Below are 23,644 nucleotides of genomic sequence, written 5' to 3'. Positions count from 1 at the left end.
TTTTTAAAAAGTATCCGTTAATGCTGATTAATGGAACAGCTGTTTGAATGATTTGCCATCATGAGCTCATTTGGTATTCACCAGAAAACCCCCACTGATCATCAACTCAGTTACTATTTAAGTGGATCTCAAATACAGCGGCACAGGTGTTGTACCTTGTCAAAGTTTTAGCCGTTACTGAAAGAATAATAATTGCAGTAGGAATTTATCAAGCATTCTCCTTATAATGAGATCGCTCTTTTTGGGAGGGAAGGGACCAAGGATTAGATAAAATAGGCCTCAGCTAAAGGATCATTTGGTAATTTTAAGTTTATGGCAGCCCATAGACATGTCTCTAATTTGAGCTCCAAAACCAATAGTCTAGAGTTGCTGAGTGCTTTTTGCAAAACTTACCATTTCAGTTGCAGGGAAGATAGCACCACAGATACTGAAGAAGCTGCCATTGCAGCTGACCCCATCCAGGGCTGCAGCACAATTCCAATGGGCATGAACACCCCTAACAACGGAGAATATATCAAATCACACTCACATTACTACGAAATTTAGTCTCTTAAAATATAGAAGATTCTGTCACTTTAATTTTAAAATGGGAAAGTCCAACAGTTAAATGGACAGATAGTCCCACAGCATGACTCGTGGGGACTTCTATAAATAAGGATATATCAACATAAATTTACATGGGGCTTTTCAAACACAAGCTCTCAGTCCTGGAGTTGGATCCAGATGGTTAGACCTTCTTGCGCCCATGAGAAGTGCTTTGTGCAGATGCAAAGGTCTGTCCCTGCATGGATCCAGCTGCAGGACTGTAGTCAAAGGTACAACATGCTATTTGTCTCTCTCTGCTACTATCGCAATAAAGCAAAGCAAACAAACAAGAAAAGCCTGGAGGGAGGATTATTGAGGATAGAAGAGAGGACTGCTCGAAGAGGTAGGTTTTTAGGAGGGATTTGGAGAAGGAAAGTGTGCTTGATGGAGGACAACAGGAAGAGTGTTCCAAGTATCATGATAGAAAGTAGGCAATTCGGGAGCAGGGGTGGGGGGAGAGGGAAGGAGACAGAGGAAGCAGTAAGCCGAGAGGACTATAAAATAGGGGAAAGAGAAAACAAGGGTAGGAGGCAAGATTATTTAGGGCTTTGCAAATGAGACATTTGAGTCAGAAATGGGGATGACAGGAATCTGGTAGAGGGACTCAAGGAGGGGATATAGTCATAGCAGTGGGAGAGAATGTTTACCTTAGCAACAGCACTCTGGACAGTCCTAAGGGGACTTTTTGAGGCAGGGAAGCTAGAAAGGAGACAGTTACAGTAATTAAGGCAAGATGATGACAAGTGTCATGAAGAAGAGGGTTAGCAGAGGGGACAGGAGGATTTTTGAGATCTGAAAAAATGACCCTTTCAGTGGTCTGATTAGCTGCGTGTCTCATTGTGCTTTAAACGGTGCTTACAAATAAAAATGTAGGGCCCAATCCTGAGCGCCTGAGTCAATGCCCTCAAGATCTGTAAGAAAGGCAGCCAGTTAGCAATGGCTGGGCTGGAGGCAGATAGGCAGCCCTCTCCTGCCATCCTTCGTGTCACTTGACTTACACAGGAAGCCATCTGAGGCAGGGCTTATTTCACTGTGTTTATACAGTACCTGAATACGGGTTCAAAGATTGGCTCATGGTGAGTATTAGGGTTGTTGTATGCATGTATAAAGACAGCCTTCAGTGCCATAGCAGAGCATCAGATTTTGATATTTTCCAGGAGCTGTAATCTTTAACACACCCCTGGGAGGTAGACTGTAATTATTATCTCACTCTGACTGGTGGGGTTTGGCCCAAGGCTGCACAACCAATGGGATTCAGGGTTGCTGTAGCCATGTTGGTCCCAGGGTATGAGAGAGACAAGGTGGGTGAGGTAATATCTTTTACTGGACCAGCTTCTGTCAATTGAAGGGACAAACTTTTGAGCTTCAGGTGTGGGGAAGGTAACCAGAGCGTCTAAGTTAAATACAAGTCAGACAGATTGTTAAGCATGCGGGGTTCACTCATGCTGTAGGAGACCACTTAAAAAAAACCACTAAAAGCTATGGACTTAACAGAGACACTGGCTTTATGGCTCACTACAACAATTTGTAACACAACTTACTACCGGCTAATCCTTAACTGTCCACTTCATTTTAAGTGGTCTCGCTTGTGTGAACCCCTTATGCTTAACAATCTGTCCCATCTTGTATTTAGCTGTGACACTCTGTATACCTTTCCCACACCTGAAGGAGAGCTCGGTGAAGCTCAAAAGCTTGTCCCTTCCACCAGCAGAAGTTGGTCCAGTAAAAGATTATCTCACCTACCTTGCCTCTCCCAACAAATTGGAGTCAGATCTGAGAGCACGACTCAGAAGCTCTTTGACAAGCTGAGTGCCAGCAGTCACCTACCTGCCGCTATAGGTATCCCAAGCAGATTATAAATTAAGGCAAGGACCAGATTTATTCGTATTCTTCTTACTGTCCTCTTTGATAGATGAATACTAGCCACCACATCCAGTAAGTCATTCTGCAAGACAAAAGCGCAGTGAGACAGTTCTTTGCAGCCCCACCCATGCACACATCTCAGAACTCACACAAGTAAAAAGATTACGTTGACCAACTGAGCTCACTCGAATAAGAACAACGTCTGCAGCTTCAATGGCAACATCTGTGCCTGTTCCAATAGCAATGCCAATGTCCGCTCCAGCCAATGCCGGGGAATCGTTGACTCCATCTCCAACCATGGCAACCTTCTTCCCTTCATTCTGGAGTTCCTGAACCTTCGCAACTTTGTGAGAGGGCAGAACCTCAGCAAAGACCTTTTTGATGCCAACCTACAAGCAGGGGAAGGAGAAAAAACCCAGTAGAGTAGAAAGTATAGATGAGCCTTCTGATATACCTTAACCATGGAAAAGAAAGATTAAAAAGTGATGATTATTCTGGGTCAAACTTGTAAGGAACAGTAGAGTCCCCCATGCTTCAACTCCACGGACGGCTGCACTAGCAACTTGCGTGGACTCTGAAGGGCAACACAATTTTCAGAAAATGGGACTGAATGCAGTCATATCCAGAGTGGCAGCTGCAGAGATTACAGGCTCCAGCAAGCAATCCTCCTCCTTGATTCAGGCATTGCATAGTACTGCAGGTCCTACTGTAGGGCTTCCTTGGCAGAACATACAAGGCAAATGCTCTAAGGGTTAACTCAGTCATTTTCTAAACAGGTAAGTATCGATGTGCTTTGGCATCCCTCTTCCCCCATTATTATGTACAGTATTAGTTTTGTTACTGTAGCACCTAGGAGTCCCAGTCAGAGGCCAGGACCCCGTTGTGCCAGGTGCTGTACAAACACAGTCCCTGCCACAAAGAGCTTATAATGTAAGTATAAGACCAGAGACAACAGAGTGATATAGATAGATGGGGGATTACAAGCCTTTCACTTCACACGTAACATAGGAGTCATAAATAACAGGCGTCTATATTAGTAAATATAGTGAAACCTTGATTATTCAAAGGTCTCAGGAAAACATAACACATAATATACAAGGAGAATTACAAGTGTTGTGCATGAGCAAAAGAAAGCTGACGTTACTGTAACAGACAAGGTGATTACGTACCATGCTATTGTCCAGTTTTGCTATTTGGTGGATTACTTAAATGAGTAATTGAAGGTAACAGTAGGAGCAAGTAAGAAAGTAAGAAATAGTAAGAAAAAAGGAGAATAAAACAGAGGGAAAGATGGGAGCACCAGAGGGAGAGAAAAAACAGAAAGGGTAGAAGAGGGGCTAAGTAGAGCGATGATGTAGCTATACCTTGGTAGGTGACATCTATGGGCTATGATCAGATACATCTTATATAAGCCGCTGTCTGTGCTTTAGAAATAACAACTCTGCTTAAGGGGCTGATCCTGTTACCACTGAAGTCAATAGCAAAACTCCTATTAACTTTAGAGGAAGCAGGACAGGGCCCGAAAGGAATTTTCCTATGTCACTAGAAGGAACACTACCTTTAAGTGAAGGAAGCAGGAGGCTAACCGTTAGGGGGGAAATCACTGTCAAAAACCAAAAGCCTGCATTAGTCTTTCTTCTCTTGGGAGCTTTTGCGAACTGTCCTAGGACTCAGTTATTTGAACAGGACTTCATAGTATGCCCAGCTTACTGCTCACTTCCAGTTCATTTAGCAACTTCCTTCTTGGCACCATCAAAATGGCTTTACGAAGCTGTGCCTATGGCTCATAAAGTCACAAGAAAAGACTGCAAAGGGGTACAGCAACTTCTGTCAGGGGCTGAGCATCCACTGAACGGTGCTGAATGCTCATTTGCTCTTCCATGGGAGCTGATGGGAGCTCTGAGACTCCCTTGTCTGCTAGCTCCCACTGTAACTCGATTGCATGAGCCTACCTAATTGTTAAACTCATGAGGGAAGAGATTGTCTTTTTTCCTCCTTTGTGTAAAACACCTTGCACATCTATGCAAAGGCTAAAATAAATAACAACACAGTTCACTGCCCGAGGCTGAGTGTTCAGAACTGACAATATATTTGTTTTAATACAAAAGAAGAGTACCTGAGTAGCAATTGCTTTTGCAGTTTTTCTGTTGTCCCCTGTTATTAGCACCACGTCTATTCCCATATTTTGCAGGGTGTGCACAGCAAGCGCTGCCTCCTGTTTGACAGTATCTGCTATCGCGATCATTCCACACAACGCACCTTCAGAAGGAAACAGTCTCAGTTAATTAAAGAGCTGCAGAAAGGCATGGAAAGCAAAGTGGGACCAAGGGCATGTCGACACTGCAACTGGGAAGTGTGGCTGCAGCACATGTAGATGTACCCAAGCTACCTTTGATCTATCTAGCTCGATTCACAATAGTAGTGAAGCTGCAGCAGCATGGACAAGCCCCACCTGCCCAGGACCTTGGGTACCTACTCTATTGGCCCCACCCGTGCCGCTGCTATTGTAACTCAAGCTGGCTTTGATCCAGCTACATCAAAAACTTGCTCAGGGATGTCCACACATGCTGCAATAACATCTCCGGATTACAGTGTAGACACATCTCAAAGAAGCTACTGTGATTCCCCCACCCTGCCCCTGCTTGTGAGTAAATAAATGTAGGACTATCAAATACATTACTTCAGCATTTATAATATTTTGAGTAAATTTAGGGTTCACAAATATAGTAATGATCACTGTCTGAAGACTGCTACAGTACAATCTTACACACACACACACACACACACACACACACACACACACACACACACACACACGTACAGCTCTGACTATATGTTACTGTTCAGATCTAACATTTAACATCCTTATTATTCCAGTCCTGGTTGGCTTTTAGGCATGCAGTGCCAAAATGGGCCATATGAGGTGATGATTGTCTGATGACAAATAGGGACTTGGGCCAGAAATTGCAGTGGTGGTGTCATTCAAGTCTGGATTTGAATGCATGTCTCCAGAGGGAAGGAGCTACCTGTCTTTTGCGCCACCTAACTGCTTAGCAGAAGGCTTTCTCTCAGAATATTTTTTTCTTTTTACAACATTACACTTGTCCTCTACCGAGATAGTCTCGCTGAAAGTTGCATGCCTGCTGCCTGCCATGCCAGTCTGAAATATTTCATGTTGACAAGTGCTGCAAGTTGTATTTCAAAAATTAAGGGCTTCTCTGAAATGAGTCGCAGCCCCCAACTCTTTAATTACAGTCACTATTTGTGGTGGAATAGTGGTCAATCTAGGATTTTTTTTTAAAGTCCTGTGTTACAGTGAGAAAGGGTAATAAGTCAAGGGTGGCAATGGGGAGGGTTATCTCCCAATGGCAGGCCCAGTAACTGTAGAGCAAATCCCGCAGTTTGATGCTGCTGGGAAAAAAAATAAGGGCACTGAGTCTCGCTGGACCCACTACTGATAATGGGCAGCAGGCTGAAAAGTAGAAGTGTCTGCAACAATAGCTCTATGGGCACAACAGGATCAGACCAGAATGATTAATTAATATTTATGTAACAAAGCCCAGAGGCCTCCTGTCAGGATCAGAAGACCATTGTGTTAGATCAGGGGTCGGCAACCTCTGGCCGCGGCTTCCCACCGCCCCCATTGACCTGGAGCGGCGAACCGCGGCCAGTGGGAGCTGCGATCGGCCGAACCTGCGGACGCGGCAGGTAAACAAACTGGCCCGGCCTGCCAGGGTGCTTATCCTGGCGAGCCGCGTGCCAGAGGTTGCCGACCCCTGTGTTAGACACTGTACAAATGTAAGCAGCAGACACATGACCTGCCCCAAAGAATTTACAATCCATTATTATTATTATTTGTATTGTAGTAGCACTCAGGACCACAGTCATGGACTAGGGCCCCACGGTGCTACACACAAGCCCCAAAGACTTCACAATCTAATCCAGTTTTTATTTTGTGTTTCAACAATATAAAGAATGCTCATGTTCGACCATGAAACAGTTGAACAAGTGATAAGTGATGGAATAGGTCACCTTGTGATCCTTCAGATGACAATGTGAAGGCAGGAAGGAAGCAGGTTTGCAAGCTGACTTCTGTATTGGCAGCATCACTTTTCAGAATGATGGCTCCAGCCAAAAGGAGGCTCGGAAATTACTATTTAATTAAAGCCATTTTGCAAATTACACATGACACACACACAGTTCACAAACAACTTATGGCCAGAAGGTAAGTAGCCTCTTGTCACTCTAACTTAGAAAGACACCCCTGAAAGTAATAAGTAGTTGATACCTGGTTCAAACAGGATTACCTGCAGGGTCAATGTCAAGGTGATGTGGAATTTATGTTTTCACAGAGTCACATCAAAGAATTTTAATTACCATCTATAGCCACCAATATGGCTGTCTGTCCTTTCATTTCATGGCCTGTCATTGCATCATTAACATCACTGGATATAAGCAAGCCGTTCCGTCTCATCCATTCACGATTTCCAATCAGCACTGAGTATGTCAGAGGGGCTGCTGCACCTGTGGTAAACAGAAATAAAAACCAGGAGGAACTTAAATAACCATCCACAAGCCAGAAGAAGAAACCTCTGAAGATGGGTAAAGTCAGATTAGGATGCAATCAGTCACTAAACTGCTTCATCTTAAAAAGAGATGTGCAGCTACTCTGGAAACTATGACAGACTTAAGCCTTATGATGATCTGCTCTGGCAGTGGTGATGTCTGGAATTTTCTATTATAGTCAATGATCCTGTAGCCTTATACATGGATTGAGACTTGCCTTGGTTTTGATTAGCAACAAAAACTAGACAGTGTTACTCTCCAGTTCTGCCAAGACCGACTGGAACGGGCTACCAGCACTTCATATTATAAAGCTCTTTTCTACTTTAGATTCCAATCCTGAAAACACTTACGCGCACCAGTATCTTTATGCATGTGAACAGTCCCCTTGAGCTCAGAGGAAGTATTCACAGGCATAAAGACACTCACGCACAAAAGTGCTTGCAGGACCAGGGCCGTAGATATCCCAATTACATTTTTCCAATGTTTTTTCACACAAGGTTATAGCAGAGGTAATGTTGGGAGTGGGAAGGAATGAGGAGTGCACAGGAGAGGAAATGATCTGGTAATGGAAAAAAATGTTTCAAGACTTTAAAGAAGGAGCAAGATAGATTCCACAGCCTGAAAACAAATCTTGGTACCTAGCCATCCTCCACACTGAGATCAACTGAACTGTCAACAGCAAAACCTTAGTAGACAAAATGTGTTTTATAAGGGATGTATCTAAAATAAACATTTATCCCAAGGATACGTGTGCACCCATTCAATGGTGCCTTTAATTAAGCACTTTAAGCGATATTTGAGAAGATAACCATGTACACTTAATCCAGAAGTGTAGCATGGGCTAAAAAGTGGCACAAGGGCAGCAAGGCAAGAGGATAGGCCAAAGCGGGGACTGTTCTAGGGGGAACTATACGCAGATTAGCAAATTGTGCTCTCCCCCATCTTTCTCGTCTTTTCAAATGGAACTTCCTGTTTTGTTTCCATGTGGTATGAAGTCTGAATAAGAAATACCTTGATATATTGGGGAGGGTTCAGAGAAGAGCCACAAGAATGATTAAAGGATTGGACAACACGCCTTCTAGTGATAGACTCAAGAAGCTCAATCTATTTAGCTAACAAAGAGAAGGTTAAGGAGTGACTTGGTCACAATGTTTCAGTTCCTACATGGGGAACAAGTGTTTGATATTGGGCTCGTCTATCTAGCAGACAGAGGTGGAATGGGATTCAACGGCTAGAAGCTGAACTAGACAAATTGTGACTAGAAATAAGGCGTACATTTTTAACAGTGGGAGCAAATAACCGCTGAACAACTTACCAAGGGTTGCGGTGAATTCTCCATCGCTGACAATTCATAAATCAAGATTGTGTGTTTTGATAAAAAATATGCTCTAGTTCAAACAGGAATTAAGTTAGGGAAGTTTTATGGCCTGTGTTATACAGGAAGTCAGACTCAATGATAATGGTGGCTCTTTTTCTCCTTAGAATCTATGAATCTTACTACCTATTTGTCACCTGTGCTTGCAAAGCACCTATCATTGTAGTATCTAAGTACTCAGCTAGCTTTCCAGCCACATTAAGAAAAAAGAATATTGCTTTTCTCCCAATGATACATTTTAGCTACTTTGTGTTTTCTAACATAATCCCACCTTCCCTGCTGCAGGAAGCAAGTTCTAATTGTATATAACTATTTCACAGTGGCTGGTATTGATGATTTAGCAAACCTCTCCTTGTAGCTGGCTATCCGCTTTGATGGCAGACATACCATCAGATTCAGAGACCATGATCGATGAACTGTGTCCCAGCGAAATCGTGCTGACACTGCTCAGGTAAGCATTCTGCTCGTTCACACTCTGCTCACTCTGGCCCAGTACAGCTTCCACACTGCGGACTTTACAGCTGATTCCACAGCCTGGGACTGCCTGAAAATCTGTGCAGTATCCCAGGCTCTCCGTGCCAAGTTCCTGCAAACATAATAATAATGAGAATTTGTAACACACTTTGAATCATCAAAGTGATGCACAAATATCAGCTAATTCATTCTCAAAACACCACAGAGAAGTTGGTCTCCTCCTCCTCCTTTTACAGAGAGGAAACAGAGAGAAAGGTTAAGTGATTTGCTGGAAGCCACATGCAGCATCAGTGTCAGAATGGGGACTGGAAGTCAGAAGTTCTGGTTTCTAATGCTATTATTAGATTTCTAGAAACAGGGATCACCATACCAGATCAGATCAGAGGTCCATCTATTCCAGTGACCCATCACTGACAGTGGATAATATCAGATTATGTAGAAGAAAAAAACCCCATAATGGAAAACCTGCCCATAAACAAGTACCAGGAAGTTACATGATTGCCCCGTGCCCCAAGCGTGGCTGTTTATATTCCTTATAGCTTTTTAATCCAATCTCTAATCTACCACTACACCATGCTGCCTCTTGGAAGGATCAACTTTCAACTACGCTGTAGGGGAGTATGACCTTCTTTTTTTTTTTTTTTTAAATGACTACAGTTAAAAAAAACGTATTTAATACTTAAAAGCTACTGGTTTGACCAAGGGACTAAGAAACAGCTTGTCTCTGGCGCTCTTTTTGGGACTTTTTAAGAAAATGAAATCTTATGATAACAGCCTTTACTATCGAATCAGAGGGAGAAGTTAAAGAATGGGGTTGTGTGATGGGGAATGTACCCCATAGAGGCCCTGAATGGATTATTGTGTGCCTGAGAGGCCAGTTATGTTACCTGGCTGCCCCTGAAGGGACAGGCAGACTGAACTGATCATGAAGCCCAGCTGGGCAGGAGCAGGCGGGTTAGTATGCAGAGAGGAAGTTTGTAGCAAACGGGAGTGGCATGGAGAGTCTGCAATCACTTCCTGGGAACAGAGATGGTGAGGAGGAAGCTGGGGTGGGAGGAGAATAAGCTCTGGGATCCTCACCCTGGAAGGAGGGTCAACCTAGGGAAGTTGCAGAGAAGAGAGCCTGAGAAAGACTGGGTAGGAAGGAGCCCAGGAAAACAGCAGCAAGTGGGACCGTGCCAGACCTTGGCTGCTGGTTATATGGTCCCGGGGCTGGAATCCGGTGTAGTGGGAGGGCCTGGGTGTCCCTATCAGCCATAGTAAGGTGGCATGAGTCTGGAGAAGTGAACATTAAAAAGCCCTGAGGCAAGGATGTGAGAACCACTGGGCCCAGAGTCAGGGGCCAGAGACCTGACACAAGGTCTTGGAATTATTTGTTGGACTTTTGTTTGTTGAACTTTGTTACCCCAAAAGGGGAGGACATAAATATTGTGACCTGGACAGAGGACCAAGTTACAGAAGAGAGACCAATGGAGCAACCATCAGGAGGGGGCACCATATGGGGAGAGAGCCGCTAAGCCACGCCTGGCCATGAGGAGGTGCTCCTGCAGTGAGTGACCACTTCACAGGTTGCCAAGACCATTTTTTATAACTCTAAATTTATAAAGAGGAAATAGTCAAATTATAAAGCTAATGCACCCTAATAATTTCCAAGGTATTCACTGAATTCAACAGAGCTACTCATGGCCTATTGAGCAGTCTAGCGATAATTTAGAAATGCCAGTGGATATACTACAAATATATGCAAATAGGTAAGGGCCATACAAGCAAGCTATGGTCAGGGGACGAGTGAGGCAAGTGATATAATAGAAGTGACTCATGCACAAGAAAGAGTAGATTCAAATACAGCATCCAGGAGAAGATAGCACATTAAAAAAATATAAGGCAGGCATCTAGATCATTACCAGCTAGAATTCTTCTCCTTCCAAGTAGGCATTTTAATTTTCTAAGTATTTACCCCTAAAGGTTTATACTAGATGTGCTGGATATTCATATTGTTGCCAAATTTATCTTTTCATAAGTCAGTTAACATCGGCCAGTAGCCCAATGGCTTTTATGTAAGCATAAGGGGAGGCTGTTATTTATGATTGCCTTCCTTTTATGTTTCGGGTTGTGTTTTCATTCTTCCTGAAGTATTAGGGGAACACATGCCACAGATGGTATTTGCTGATTTGCATAGAGATGGGTAATCTCAGAGACTAGCTACTTTCATTTGTCAAACTCAAGGGCTCACAGTTCATGTGATACTTAGGTTTGTTAAAATCTTTCTGGCTAAATTTAGTGATCAGATAAATAACTTATAGAACTGGCTACTGTCAGGCAACGTGTAGGAAGGGACTATACAGGCTTCTTGTGAATTATTAAATTGAATCACAATTCCACCTGTCCATAGTCCAGTTCCATGTTCTAGGTACCCATTCTATGTATTTATTTGGAAGTTTATACTAGGTGGCTGTTGCCAAGGCAACTGAATTATTACAGTAGCATCTAGAAGCTCCAACAAAGATCCAGGCCCCATTGTGTCAGACACAGTAACAAACATCATGAGAGACAGTCCCTGCCCTGAAGGGCTTATGATCTAAATAAGACAGACAAAGGGTGAAAGGTGAAGTGACTTGCCAGGGTCACACATCAGATCAGTGGCAGAAACTGAATTAGAACACAGGTCTCTGAACTCTCAGCTCAGTGCTCTTCCCACTAAACCAGGCAGTTTCTTGTAAAACCACCAGTTATAAATCATAGTGTAAAACTCCCCCCGCCTGCAGCTCAATTACCCATTATTAAAAGTCATCAAAAGCTTGCCCAGAATAAATGCTGCACTGTAACCTGAAGGTCACCATACTCAGACTCCGGCAAATCAGCAAGGGAAAGCAGATTCCAGATGACTGGCCTTTTATTAAGAAGACCTGTCGTCAGCCAGAGGAAGTTTAAAACCTGGAACTGACAGTGAGAATGACTTTGCAGATCCTAACTCCCATGGTAGGAAGCATGTAACATCCTGCAAGTCTCCAGGTTAATTATTAGCTTACACACCTGGAACTGTGACTCTGCCCACAATGCAACAGTACTAACATCTTTCACTTAGGTCAGGCAGGGAACTATGTTGACTGCAGACACTAAGATCCTATTCACAACCAGGAATGGAAAGTGGGAATCCCAGATCTAAATCATTCTTTAAACAGAAGCAAGCAGCTAGGGCTTGCCATTTCCTGACCATCATCAGGCTGGAAACCACATTCTCAGTGCTGTTCATAAACCTTGTTCTTCTAAGTGCTACTGCCCATAATCAGATTTAAGGTCCTAATGGTTTGTAAAGATGGCAGGTCTCACTGTGAAGCCAGGTCTACCCAGCTGTGTCTGGCTTATTCAGTGCAATACTGCTGCTCACACCAATATCCTTGGGCAGTACTTGAAATACATACCTCTTTACAGTATTTAGTGACAGCCATTCCTAAGGGATGCTCACTGCTGGCTTCTGCAGTGCCGACAATTGCAAGTACCTTCTTTAGAGACAGCTTAGCCATGTCCCCTAGCAAGAGCATCCTCACGACTTTAGGAACGCCACAGGTGATGGTCCCGGTTTTATCAAACATCACAGTCTTTATCTGCAAGAAATAACATATTTCAATTACTGCTGTAATATTAAACTCAAGCAGAGTGAGTATGAGAATGGTTGGAAAGAGCTCTTTGTGCTAGACATAGCATATGTACAATATAATGTCTCTGTTCAAGTGTGCGTGTGGTTGAGAAGTAGAATCAATTAATGTTCCTTCATGAATATTTTACTTTTTATGCACACACACAACATGCAAAATAGGCACATCATTGGCAGTCAACCTTCTCTGCCAGTATAAAAAGGGAATAATCTACGCAAGTTACAGGTGTCTATACCATGAACTGTCCTGTGCTCATATTCTACCTAATTTTCTTTTCCTTCTCTGAGTGATTGTCATTAAAATGTCAGCATTTACCATAAATTACCCCATCTTGATAACTTAGACAATGCAGTTATTTCCTATTTTAAGTATCAGTAAAACTGGGGTATTTCGCTATATAATAATTAGTTAGTACAAGTGTTGCAATTTTAATGGCAAACAGTGTGTGCACAGAATTCATGAAATGTGTATTTAAACTCAACTGACAATATCTAAAGTATTAAATAGTGGCATATATTTTTCTCTCTCAACATGAGAAGAACAGTTTTTAGATGCTGTACTAACAGCCAATGAGCAGCAGCATTTGTATGGTGCTTTGAAGCAGTTCAAACATGAACCCATTAAATCACAGAATCATAGAATATCAGGGTTGGAAGGGACCTCAGGAGGCTATCCAGTCCAACCCCCTGCTCAAAGCAGGACCAATCCTCAACTAAATCATCCCAGCTAGGGCTTTTTCAAGCCTGACCTTAAAAACCACTAAGGAAGGAGATTCCACCACCTCCCTAGGTAACCCATTCCAGTGCTTCACCACCCTCCTAGTGAAAAAGTTTTTCCTAATATCCAACCTAAACCTCCCTCACTGCAACTTGAGACCATTACTCCTTGTTCTGTCATCTGGTACCACTGATAACAGTCTAGATCCATCCTCTTTGGAACCCACTTTCAGGTAGTTGAAAGCAGCTATCAAATCCCCCCTCATTCTTCTCTTCTGCAGACTAAACAATCCCAGTTCCCTCAGCCTCTCCTCATAAGTCATGTGCTCCAGCCCCCTAATCATTTTTGTTGCTCTCCACTGGACTCTTTCCAATTTTTCCACATCCTTGTTGTAGTGTGGGGCCCAAAACTGGACACACTACTTCAGATGAGGCCTCACCAATGTCCAATAGAGGGGAATGATCACGTCCCTCAATCTGCTGGCAATGCCCCTACTTATACAGCTCAAAATGCTGTTAGCCTTCTTGGCAACAAGGGCACACTGTTGACTCATATCCAGCTTCTTGTCCACTGTAACCCCTAGGTCCTTTTCTGCAGAACTGCTGCCTAGCCATTCAGTCGCTAGTCTGAAGCAGTGCATGGGATTCTTCCATCCTACATCCTAAGTGCAGGACTCTGCACTTGTCCTTGTTGAATCTCATCAGATTTCTTTTGGCCCAATCCTCTAATTTGTCTAGGTCCTTCTGTATGCTATCCCTACCCTCCAGCGTATCTACCACTCCTCCCAGTTTAGTGTCAATGTCACAAGATTCCTGCAACATAGGGAGAGAAGTACTTGTAGTAACCCCTTTGACAGCTGGAACAAAGGTGAAAGTGACTTGGCACAAGGTCATACAGCAAGTCAGTGGCCCAGCTGGGATGAGAAATCAGAATCTGCTGGCTCTCACCCCTTTGCAGTGACCATTAAGAAAACACTGCCTCTCTCTGTGATTCCAAAAAGTATCTATCTTCAAAAATGATAAGAGCAATGACCAATTAAAAAAAAAAGTAATTTTCCATAGATTAACAGAATTTGCTGAGAAATTTTGTTCTAGCTGGCAACCAGTATAAATGATATTAATACAACATTTCTGTGATGAGATATTAACCTTGTGGGCCATTTCCAGAGGTTTTCCACCTTTGATGAGAATACCATTCTGGGCAGCAACGCCTGTGCCCACCATCACAGCTGTTGGAGTAGCCAAGCCCAAGGAACAGGGGCATGCAATGCACAGCACAGTGATTGAGGTTTGAAATGCAAACCTCAGTATTACTTCAGCTTTTGAGAGGTGTTTGTTCTGATGCTGCAAGTAAAAACAAACAACAACAACAAAACAGAGAAAGATGTATGTTTGCTAACATAGGAGACAATGCACCAAACGTCTAGTAAACAGCAGTAATTTCAAACATGCATCTGGAAATCTCAGATATAGAAAACAGAACAACAGATTATAGTTACCAGGCATACTGGGAATATTATATTCATTTAGCGGCAAGTCCCACCCTCAGAGCACAGACTGAGCAGCAGGGCAGCATGATATACCTTGATTTTGGTAAGGCTTTTGACACAATATTGCATGACATTGTCATAAGAAAACTAGAGGAATATGGTCTATAAGAAAGTACTATAAGGTAGGTGCTCAACTGGTTGAAAGACTGTACTCAAAGAAAAAAGAACGAGGAGTACTTGTGGCACCTTAGAGACTAACAAATTTATTTGGGCATAAGCTTTTCATGGGCTAAAACCCACTTCATCGGATGCATGCAGTGGAAAATACAGTAGGAAGATATATATACACAAAGAGAACATGAAAAAATGGGTGTTGCCATACCAACTCTAACAAGACTAATCAATTAAGGTGGGCTATTATCAGCAGGAGACACAAGGTGACGGCTAGTGGCGTTCTGTTACTCCAGGACAGGCCCAACAAAGAAAGTAACAGAACGCCACTAGCCGTCACCTTCATCCCCCAACTAAAACCTCTCCAGCACATCATTAAGGATCTACAACCTATCCTGAAGGACGATCACTCACTCTCACAGATCTTGGGAGACAGGCCAGTCCTCACTTACAGACAGCCCCCCCAACCTGAAGCAAATACTCACCAGCAACCACACACCACACAACAAAAACACTAATACAGGAACCTATCCTTGCAACAAAGCCCGTTGCCAACTCTGTCCACATATCTATTCAAGGGACACCATCATAGAACCTAATCACATCAGCCACGCCATCAGGGGCTTGTTCACCTGCACATCTACCAATGTGATATATGCCATCATGTGCCAGCAATGCCCCTCTGCCATGTACATTGGCCAAACCGGACAGTCTCTATGCAAAAGAATAAATGGACACAAATCAGACGTCAAGAATTATAATATTCAAAAACCAGTTGGAGAACACTTCAATCTCCCTGGTCACTCAATTACAGACCTAAAAGTCGCATTTTCCAAAAAAAAAAACCCTTCAAAAACAGACTAACAAGAAACTGCAGAACTGGAATTAATTTGCAAACTGGACACCATTAAATTAGGCTTGAATAAAGACTGGGAGTGAATAGGTCATTACACAAAGGAAAAACTATTTCCCCAAGCTAATTTTTCCCCTACTGTTACTCACACCTTCTTGTCAACTGTTTGAAATGGGCCATTCTGATTATCACTACAAAAGTTCTTTTTCTCCTGCTGATAATAGCCCACCTTAATTGATTAGTCTCATTAGAGTTGGTATGGCAACACCCATTTGTTCATGTTCTCTGTGTGTATATATATCTTCCTATGAATCCGATGAAGTGGGTTTTAGCCCACGAAAGCTTATGCCCAAATAAATTTATTAGTCTCTAAGGTGTCTCCTCGTTCTTTTTGCTGATACATACTAACACGGCTACCACTCTGAAACCTGTACTCAAAGAGTAGTTATCAATGGTTTGCTGTCAAATTGGGAGGTTGTATCTAGTGGGGCCTCACAGGAGTCAGTCCTAGGTCCGGTACTATTCAATATTTTCCATTAATGACTTGGATAATGGAGTATATGCTTATAAAATTTGCAGATGACACAAAGATGGGAGGAGTTGCAAGCACTGTAGAGGACAGGTTTAAAATTTAAAATGACCTTGACAAATTGGAGCATTGGTCTGAATTCAACAAGATGAAATTCAGTGCAAAGTACTTCACTTAGGAAGGAAAAATCAAATGCACAATTACAAAATGGAGAATAACTGTCTAGGTGGTAGCACTGCTGAAAAGGAACTGGGAGATTATAGTGGACCACAAACTGAATGAGTCATCAATGTGATGCAGCTGCAAAAAAGGCTAATATGATTCTGGGGGTCTATTAACAGGAGTATTGTATGTAAGACACAGGTGGTAACTGTCCTGCTCTACTTGGCACTGGTGCGGCCCCAGCTGGAGAACTGTGTCCAATTCTGGGCATCACACTTTAGGAAAGATGTGGACAAATTGGAATAAGTCTAGCAGAGAGCAGCACAAATGAGAAAAGGTTTAGAAAACCTGACCTATGAGGAAAGGTTAAAAAAACTGGCCATGCTTAGTCTTGAGAAAAGAAGACTGAGAGGGGACCTGATAACAGTCTTCCAATATATTAAGGACTGTTATAAAGAGGACAGTGATTAGTTGTTCTCCATGTCCACTGAAGGTAGGACAAGAAGCAGTGGGCTTAATCTGCAGCAAAGGAGATTTAGGTTAGATATTAGGAAAAGCTTTCTAACTATAAGGGTAATTAAGCTCTGGAATAGGATTCCAGGGGAGGTCATGGAGTCCTCATCACTGGAAACTTTTAAAAACAAGTTGGACAAACACCTGTCAGGGATGGTTTAGGTTTTCTTGATCCTGCCTCAGCACATGTGGCTGGACTTGATGACTTCTCAAGGTCCCTTCCAGCCTTACATTTCTATGACTCTATGCTGGGATCCCACTGGGGCTGGGTGAGAAGGGATCCGCCACCAGGAGAAGTAGAAGACCTGTTCCACAGTGAGCTATAGCCAATGGATCCACATAGTGATAGATCCATTGGCATTACACCTCTCACCTGTTACGCCCCCAAACTTCTTCCATCCCCACATGGGCCCCCAAAATTTTGCTTATACCCCACTCCTGTGGAGATTTACCATTTGGAGTAATAAGCATTGCAAATGCAAAAGTGTTGCTATGCAGATTTGTTCCCAGGTAATAATACAACCAGTTGTGTTTTCCCCTCCACCCGCGAGGATGAATATGCCATCTCTGGGATGCACAGCCTTCCACAATCTATGAGCCTGGCAGTACAGTTTACACATCTTAAATGTAATCAATATGCCATTCATCTTTCTAAAGACCAGATCCACGATCAGCAGCAGCGCAGGCCACTAGACCATATTCATCCCGGTATATCTCCACTGATTTCATTTTTTGTCAGAATCACATGCAGAGATGAAGATGGACTGACAACTCTGTTGAAGCTGGCCAAAAATTAACTACATAAACACATTTAGTCTATTCTACACAGAAACCTAACACATTTGAGAGTTGAGGGTGCTTGGCATCTGGCAGGATCAGACCTTTGGAAAGTACAAAAGCTACATTACTAACATTGGGCTGTTGAGAGCAAATATTGGGACCAACGGCACTACTTACAGGAAAGTATTTCTGAACAACATCAAAGTTTATAAAGCCAATTGTGATCCACACTAGCAATGTCACTGTTGAAATGATGATGATAAATGGAACAAAATATCCACTAAACTTATCAGCCAATTGCTGGATGGGTGCCTACAAAAATAAAACACAAAGATACTTGTTTTATGACTAAAACAACAAATATAAGCACAGAGTGGACATGATAACATCTACCAACCCTTATTCCATAACTGAGTTGTTCTTTTTAAGTCTGTTTCTTGATTATTCCAAAACAAATACACCTCTACCCCGATATAACGCGACCCGATATAACACAAATTCAGATATAACACAGTAAAGCACTGCTCCGGGGGGGTGGGGCTGCGCACTCTGGTGGATCAAAGCAAGTTCGATATAACATGGTTTCACCTATAACGCGGTAAGATTTTTTGGCTCCCGAGGACAGCGTTATATCGAGGTAGAGGTGTATCACAAGAGCAAAAGCCTTGCTGATTTATATACAAAAGTGAAGTATTTTTATTTTTACCTTTGACATCTGAGCTTCTTCTACCAATTTCACAATTTGTGCCAGGGTGGTGTCAGACCCAACGTGAGTTGCATTAACAAGAACTGAGCCATGTGCATTTATAGAACCTGCAATCACTGTGCTCCCAGGTTTTTTAGTGACTGGCATGGCTTCCCCTAGAACAAAACAGCAATAGGTCAGGACAACTACCTAAGTAGTCTGGGAGCACAGGTTCATAAAGATAGATAGCCTGCTACATGCTAGATAATAATTCAGTTTTGAACCATAATTTGAAAAGACTGATTTTTTTAAAAGGCTGTGTCACTTTTCAGGAAAATGTTTTCCCATGTTCATTTTCACAGCAGGATCCTCAGCAACCATCCACTGACTCTTTCTTGCTCACTTTGTCACTCGCTCCCCTCCAGAGGCCTGATCCAGAGCCCACAGAGGTCATTCCATTCACTCCAACAGGTTTTGGATCAGATAGCACAGCAGAACCTACATGCTGTTTGGCTAGCAGTTATTGATTCTGAAGGTTATTGATTCCAGTGCTAGCCCATTGGGGGTCCTAATCAGGAATATTTCTCCCCCTATCCAACACATGCTAATAATTAATAGGGAGCCCCCTTGAGCTGCTCGGGGGCCCTAAGCAGTTGCTTAGTCTGCTTATGCCGAGCGCCGGCTCTGCCTATTGTTTATTTTTAAAGCCTTGAATGGACGTGTCCCAGCATAACCGAATGACCTCTGATCCCAGCCACTCATAAAGATCAGAATCAGTTAGTTCAAGGTGCCTCAGTTGCAACCTTGAGACAAATGAGCTAGACTAGTACTGTTGTTTTTTAATTATGCACCTCAGCCAGAGAATTCACCATTTATCACATTACTAGTCAGTCTGCTCAGGCTCAGCAGATGGTTGGAACGAGGTGGAACAATACTGTAACAAGTCCATGACCACCTAGGACATCACTATGCTGCACTGCTTGGCCACTTAGAACATCATGAGATTAGTGGGGAGGGAATTCAAATTTTCATGTTCCAAAATGGCATTAAAGTGAGTTAAAGGAGAATCCTCTTTAGCCATACTCCTCTAAGCATAGAGCCTGAGACTCTTCCTGGCCCTTGTACAAAATACACACGGGGGGAAAAGGGAAGGCTCTTTCATCTTTCACTCCCTCTCTTCTGTGCACCCCCGCAAACACCAGGGACAAATTGGCTCAATACATGCAGACATCTTAGGAGAAATCTTTTTGGCATCTATGTCAGAGAGCAAGTGGTCTAGCCCCCTCCCTTCCAGAGACTAGAGAAACTGCCACCTTTGCAAAGTTCCCATGCTCACACTGGCTCCTAGTGTACTAGTGCTTGTCACAATTTGTATTTCCTTTGTCATATTTTTTTCTCCACATGGGGCTAGTGATGTGAATGGTTCTCAAAATGAGAAAATTCCACCCACCCTCCAAAATCAAATCAAACCCAAACCAAGTAAGCAAATGAAGTGTTAAGGTTTATAGTTCTTTTAAAGAATGTATAATGGCAGGAACCAGGTTAAAAAATAATATATCTATGTGTCTGTCTCAACGTCAGTTTCCCATGAGGAAACTTCATGAAGTAGAAAAAATTCTGGTGAGCATAACAAATGTTAGGCAATAATGCTATCCTTCTATCCTGCTCCCTTGATGTATGCTTGGGGTTGTCCTTCTCGAGTCCACGCATTCACTTCCTGATGGATTTGAGCTGTTGTCTATTCACACTTTATTAGTTAGTTTTAAAAATACACCATTTTTGCAAATATGTTCCAGAGAAAACTCCCCCCTGGTCCCCTGAACCTTTTAGAACTAAGACAACCGTGCTTAAAACCCCTCAGTCCTGAAGTTCACACAACACTGCTATTAGCTGATCAACAGAAGTCATGATGGTCAGAATTGGACAGATCCAGTCTTCCCCAAAGTCCGATGTAACCAGATATCAGGGTTTGAATCAGCCTGGTATAAAGGCCAGTCCCATAAAGTAGTCTGAATCTATATCAGAACTTTCCCAAAGCTAAGAGGAGTGGATGAAGAGGAGAATGAATATGGGGAACAAGTGTGAACAGTTTAAGAAGGAGATCCAGCAGCCAGCTAGCTTTGCTAAGCATAAAGAAAATTACCAGTAATGAGAGATTCATCTGCCATAGAGCTGCCTTCAATGACTTTTCCATCAACTGGGAACTTCCCACCAGGGACAACTTTTACAATGTCACCCCGCTGAACCAGTTCAACAGCCACCTGATCCTCCCTGTAAGAAGTACCCAGTTATGAGAGATGAACAATATGATCCATCCCGTTAATAGGAACAAAAATGCTTTTACCATTAAACGCATCAGATCTAGTCAGCCCACCCCAGCAGGCTGAAGGGCTTTGGGTGAATAATATATACCTGATGACGGAGTGGTCAGGTCCAAGAGTCACTATGGTAGCTTCAGTAGCTTGGAGAGACATTAGTTTAGCAAGTGCTTCTGATGTTTTACTCTATGAAAACAACATAAATAAAGATAAATGCTTGAGAAGTTGGTCCAATAAAAGATATTCCCTAACCCATCATGTGTCTTACATTTTAAGTAGACATGCACAGAGGGCTGGATTTGATGACCTCTCAAGATCCCTTCCAGACCCACATTTTTATGATCCTGTGTGTGCAGTTAACATAGCAACCCACCAGGCTCTCATCAAACTGCAGCGTACACCACACTGCACGCCAGAAACGCTCCTATCAAAATACATGTAAGCAGTTTCTGTTCATAGAGATGCCATATTATTTTCACCGTTACTGTACATAAGTGCTTAACGTGTAGACTGGTTACCTTTGCTATGTGTTCCAACCATCTCCCAAGAGAAATGAATACGAATAACATGGGTGGTGTGTCAAAGAACGTGACGGGGCTTTCCTCTGCCTTTTCGGCTATAGCCACCACCAAGATCACACAAGAGTATATATAAGCAATAGTTGTGGCCAGCACAATCAGTACATCCATATTGGCTGTTTTGTGCTTCAGTGATTTGTAGGCTTGGACATAAAAGTACCATCCACCGAGGAACTGTCAGTGAAAGTATATACAAATGCCTATTAATCACAGCAGTGAAAGCAGGGGCATATACAGCACAGATTATAGCAAAGAGCTGTAAATAGCGAGGCTGACGTTAATGAGCCTGATTCTTAGCTCACACTGGTTTAACCATGGTCTAACTTCAATGGAATTGTCTTATAATGTAAACCCTTGGGGACAGAGACTGTCTTTGTTCTCTTTGTGCAACACTTCACACAATGGGGTCCCCTGTCTATGACAAACGAAAAATAATGGAGTTACTCCTGATTTACACCAGTGTGTGTAAGAGAGAATTAGGTTCATTAAATAGAAATGTTCTAAATGGTTAAATGTAGTCATGTCATAGCAGGACTGTGAGGAAATGCTTTTAAAGCCTCATTGCAAAAGAACAGGAATGCAGCAGGAAAAAAGTGACGGAAGTTCACGGCTACCCCACCCACCCATCGCTTCAGTCTCACTCTTTTATCTTACCCCCTTTTCACTTCTCGATCCCCACTCCTCTGTGCTCCTTTCACCCTCTCACTGCTCTGTGTTGTACACATCCCTCCTTTATCCTTTCACATTAACTGCTGCAGTCTCAACAATCCTGTGAGGTTAGTAGGTCAGTATTATTATCCCTTTATTGCAGCGCAGGGGACAATTGTGGCATAAAGATTAAGTGACTTGCCCCAGGTCACACAGTCAATCAGTGACCAAATCAAGAGTTGAACTCAGGACCTTAACTCTTCTAGCATAATGTTCAGCCCTCTCCTCAAAGAGTTCAATCTAACCAGGCATGACACGACAGTGAAGAGAGAAAATAAAGGGGTGCCATGCTGGGCTGAACATTATGCTAGAAGAGTTAAGGTTCTGAGTTCAACTCTTGATTTGGTCACTGACTCACTTTATACATATATATAAAATCACACTTGCACAATACATTATAATTATCAATACCAGCTTAATAGGGCCACTTTATCCTATATATCCTGAATTTACAGGGGGATAGATGCAATCCAATAAGGCTTTCCAGTCTAATTTTTTTTATTAAATCAGATTATGTAGAGGACATTGAAAGGAAAGAAAATACCCAAGAAATACTGTTTACATACCTGAACCAAAGTGCACAAGACAAAGAAGAGAAGATTTAAAATAGATAATCCAGGAATTAGATTTTGTTCCAGCACCATAGTGCCGTGCTGTTGGCCATCAGGTATTAGCATATAAATCATTAAGATTAAGACGGGGATTCCAAACACTAGGCTGCACAAGAAAGATTTCCTCCATCTGAAAAGTAGAAGTAGTGAATCCATGGTATTAGAGTACACTTTGATAGTACTGGGGCCAAATACTGCACATGTACGACTCCCCGGCTAAGCCGAGCGAATTCAGCCCTCGGAAGAACTGGCTCCAAGTCATTACTTCTTTCCAGTGATTAAACACTTTGGCTGAAGAAGTTCCTTTGCCACCTGCATGTTTCAGATACACAACTCTCTACAAATAAAAACTGAAAGGTAATCCAAATAGGTATAAGAGTAATTGAACTGAACAGCAAATGACTAAGTACGTGCATATTAAATATGCCTTGCACAAGCATAAACCAGATTTACTGGTGTGCAGATTACTGTCACACTTGTAGAGGCCCTCTCTTTGTGACAGTCATACTTACTGTTTTATTTCCTTTTTGTGATCCAAGTTATGAGCATTAGGGTCTCTCTTGGCCAAGGAAGCATGAAAACCAATTCCCTTTTTATTAAAAAACAAGACAAAAGAGTTTGGTTAATTGAGATTTATTAAGTACAACAGATGAAAACTTCATCTAAAAGGATACATTTAAGATCAGAAATGTCAGAACAAGGAACTGTTCCGCGCTTTGGTGAATGCCTCCTTTTTATTTATTTATAGTGCCTGTCAAAGTGAGAGGAGTTCAGATAATGCCGATGATGATGGAGTAGAAGACAAAACATGGATAGTAAGGTACCTCTATCATTACACATATCCACAGTCATAACAAATCAAACATCCTGGGTTTAACGGTGGGCGCAGCTGGGATTTTGAAGGACTGATATTCCCCCTCAAACTTCTGTTTAAAAATACAGTAGAACCTCAGTTACGAACACCAGAGTTACAAACTACCAGTCAACCACACACCTCATTTGGAATTGGAA

The 23,644-nt window shown here is 42.5% G+C and overlaps 1 protein-coding gene across 2 annotated transcripts in view; it reads right to left on the bottom strand.

The window, feature by feature from the left end:
• The window catches only part of LOC112114385 (copper-transporting ATPase 2-like), a 74,235-nt gene that overhangs the window by 2,372 nt on the left and 48,219 nt on the right, over positions 1–23,644 (bottom strand). For both annotated transcript variants that reach the window (XM_026653649.2, XM_026653648.1), the window contains exons 6-20: positions 23,146–23,222; positions 22,589–22,763; positions 21,255–21,488; positions 20,831–20,922; positions 20,562–20,689; positions 18,440–18,594; positions 17,911–18,045; positions 14,385–14,579; positions 12,286–12,468; positions 8,777–8,975; positions 6,826–6,972; positions 4,565–4,707; positions 2,634–2,837; positions 2,413–2,530; positions 394–496 (exon numbers count right to left, since the gene is read on the bottom strand). In XM_026653649.2, coding sequence (XP_026509434.1) covers positions 394–496; positions 2,413–2,530; positions 2,634–2,837; positions 4,565–4,707; positions 6,826–6,972; positions 8,777–8,975; positions 12,286–12,468; positions 14,385–14,579; positions 17,911–18,045; positions 18,440–18,594; positions 20,562–20,689; positions 20,831–20,922; positions 21,255–21,488; positions 22,589–22,763; positions 23,146–23,222 — 2,288 coding nt within the window. The remainder of the gene's footprint in view (positions 1–393; positions 497–2,412; positions 2,531–2,633; positions 2,838–4,564; positions 4,708–6,825; positions 6,973–8,776; positions 8,976–12,285; positions 12,469–14,384; positions 14,580–17,910; positions 18,046–18,439; positions 18,595–20,561; positions 20,690–20,830; positions 20,923–21,254; positions 21,489–22,588; positions 22,764–23,145; positions 23,223–23,644) is intronic.

Source organism: Terrapene carolina, unplaced genomic scaffold (genome assembly GCF_002925995.2).
Source record: "Terrapene carolina triunguis isolate 2854851 unplaced genomic scaffold, T_m_triunguis-2.0 Scaffold142, whole genome shotgun sequence".
Classification (NCBI taxonomy): Eukaryota; Metazoa; Chordata; order Testudines; family Emydidae; genus Terrapene; species Terrapene triunguis.
This window is presented reverse-complemented; position numbering and strand designations above follow the sequence as displayed.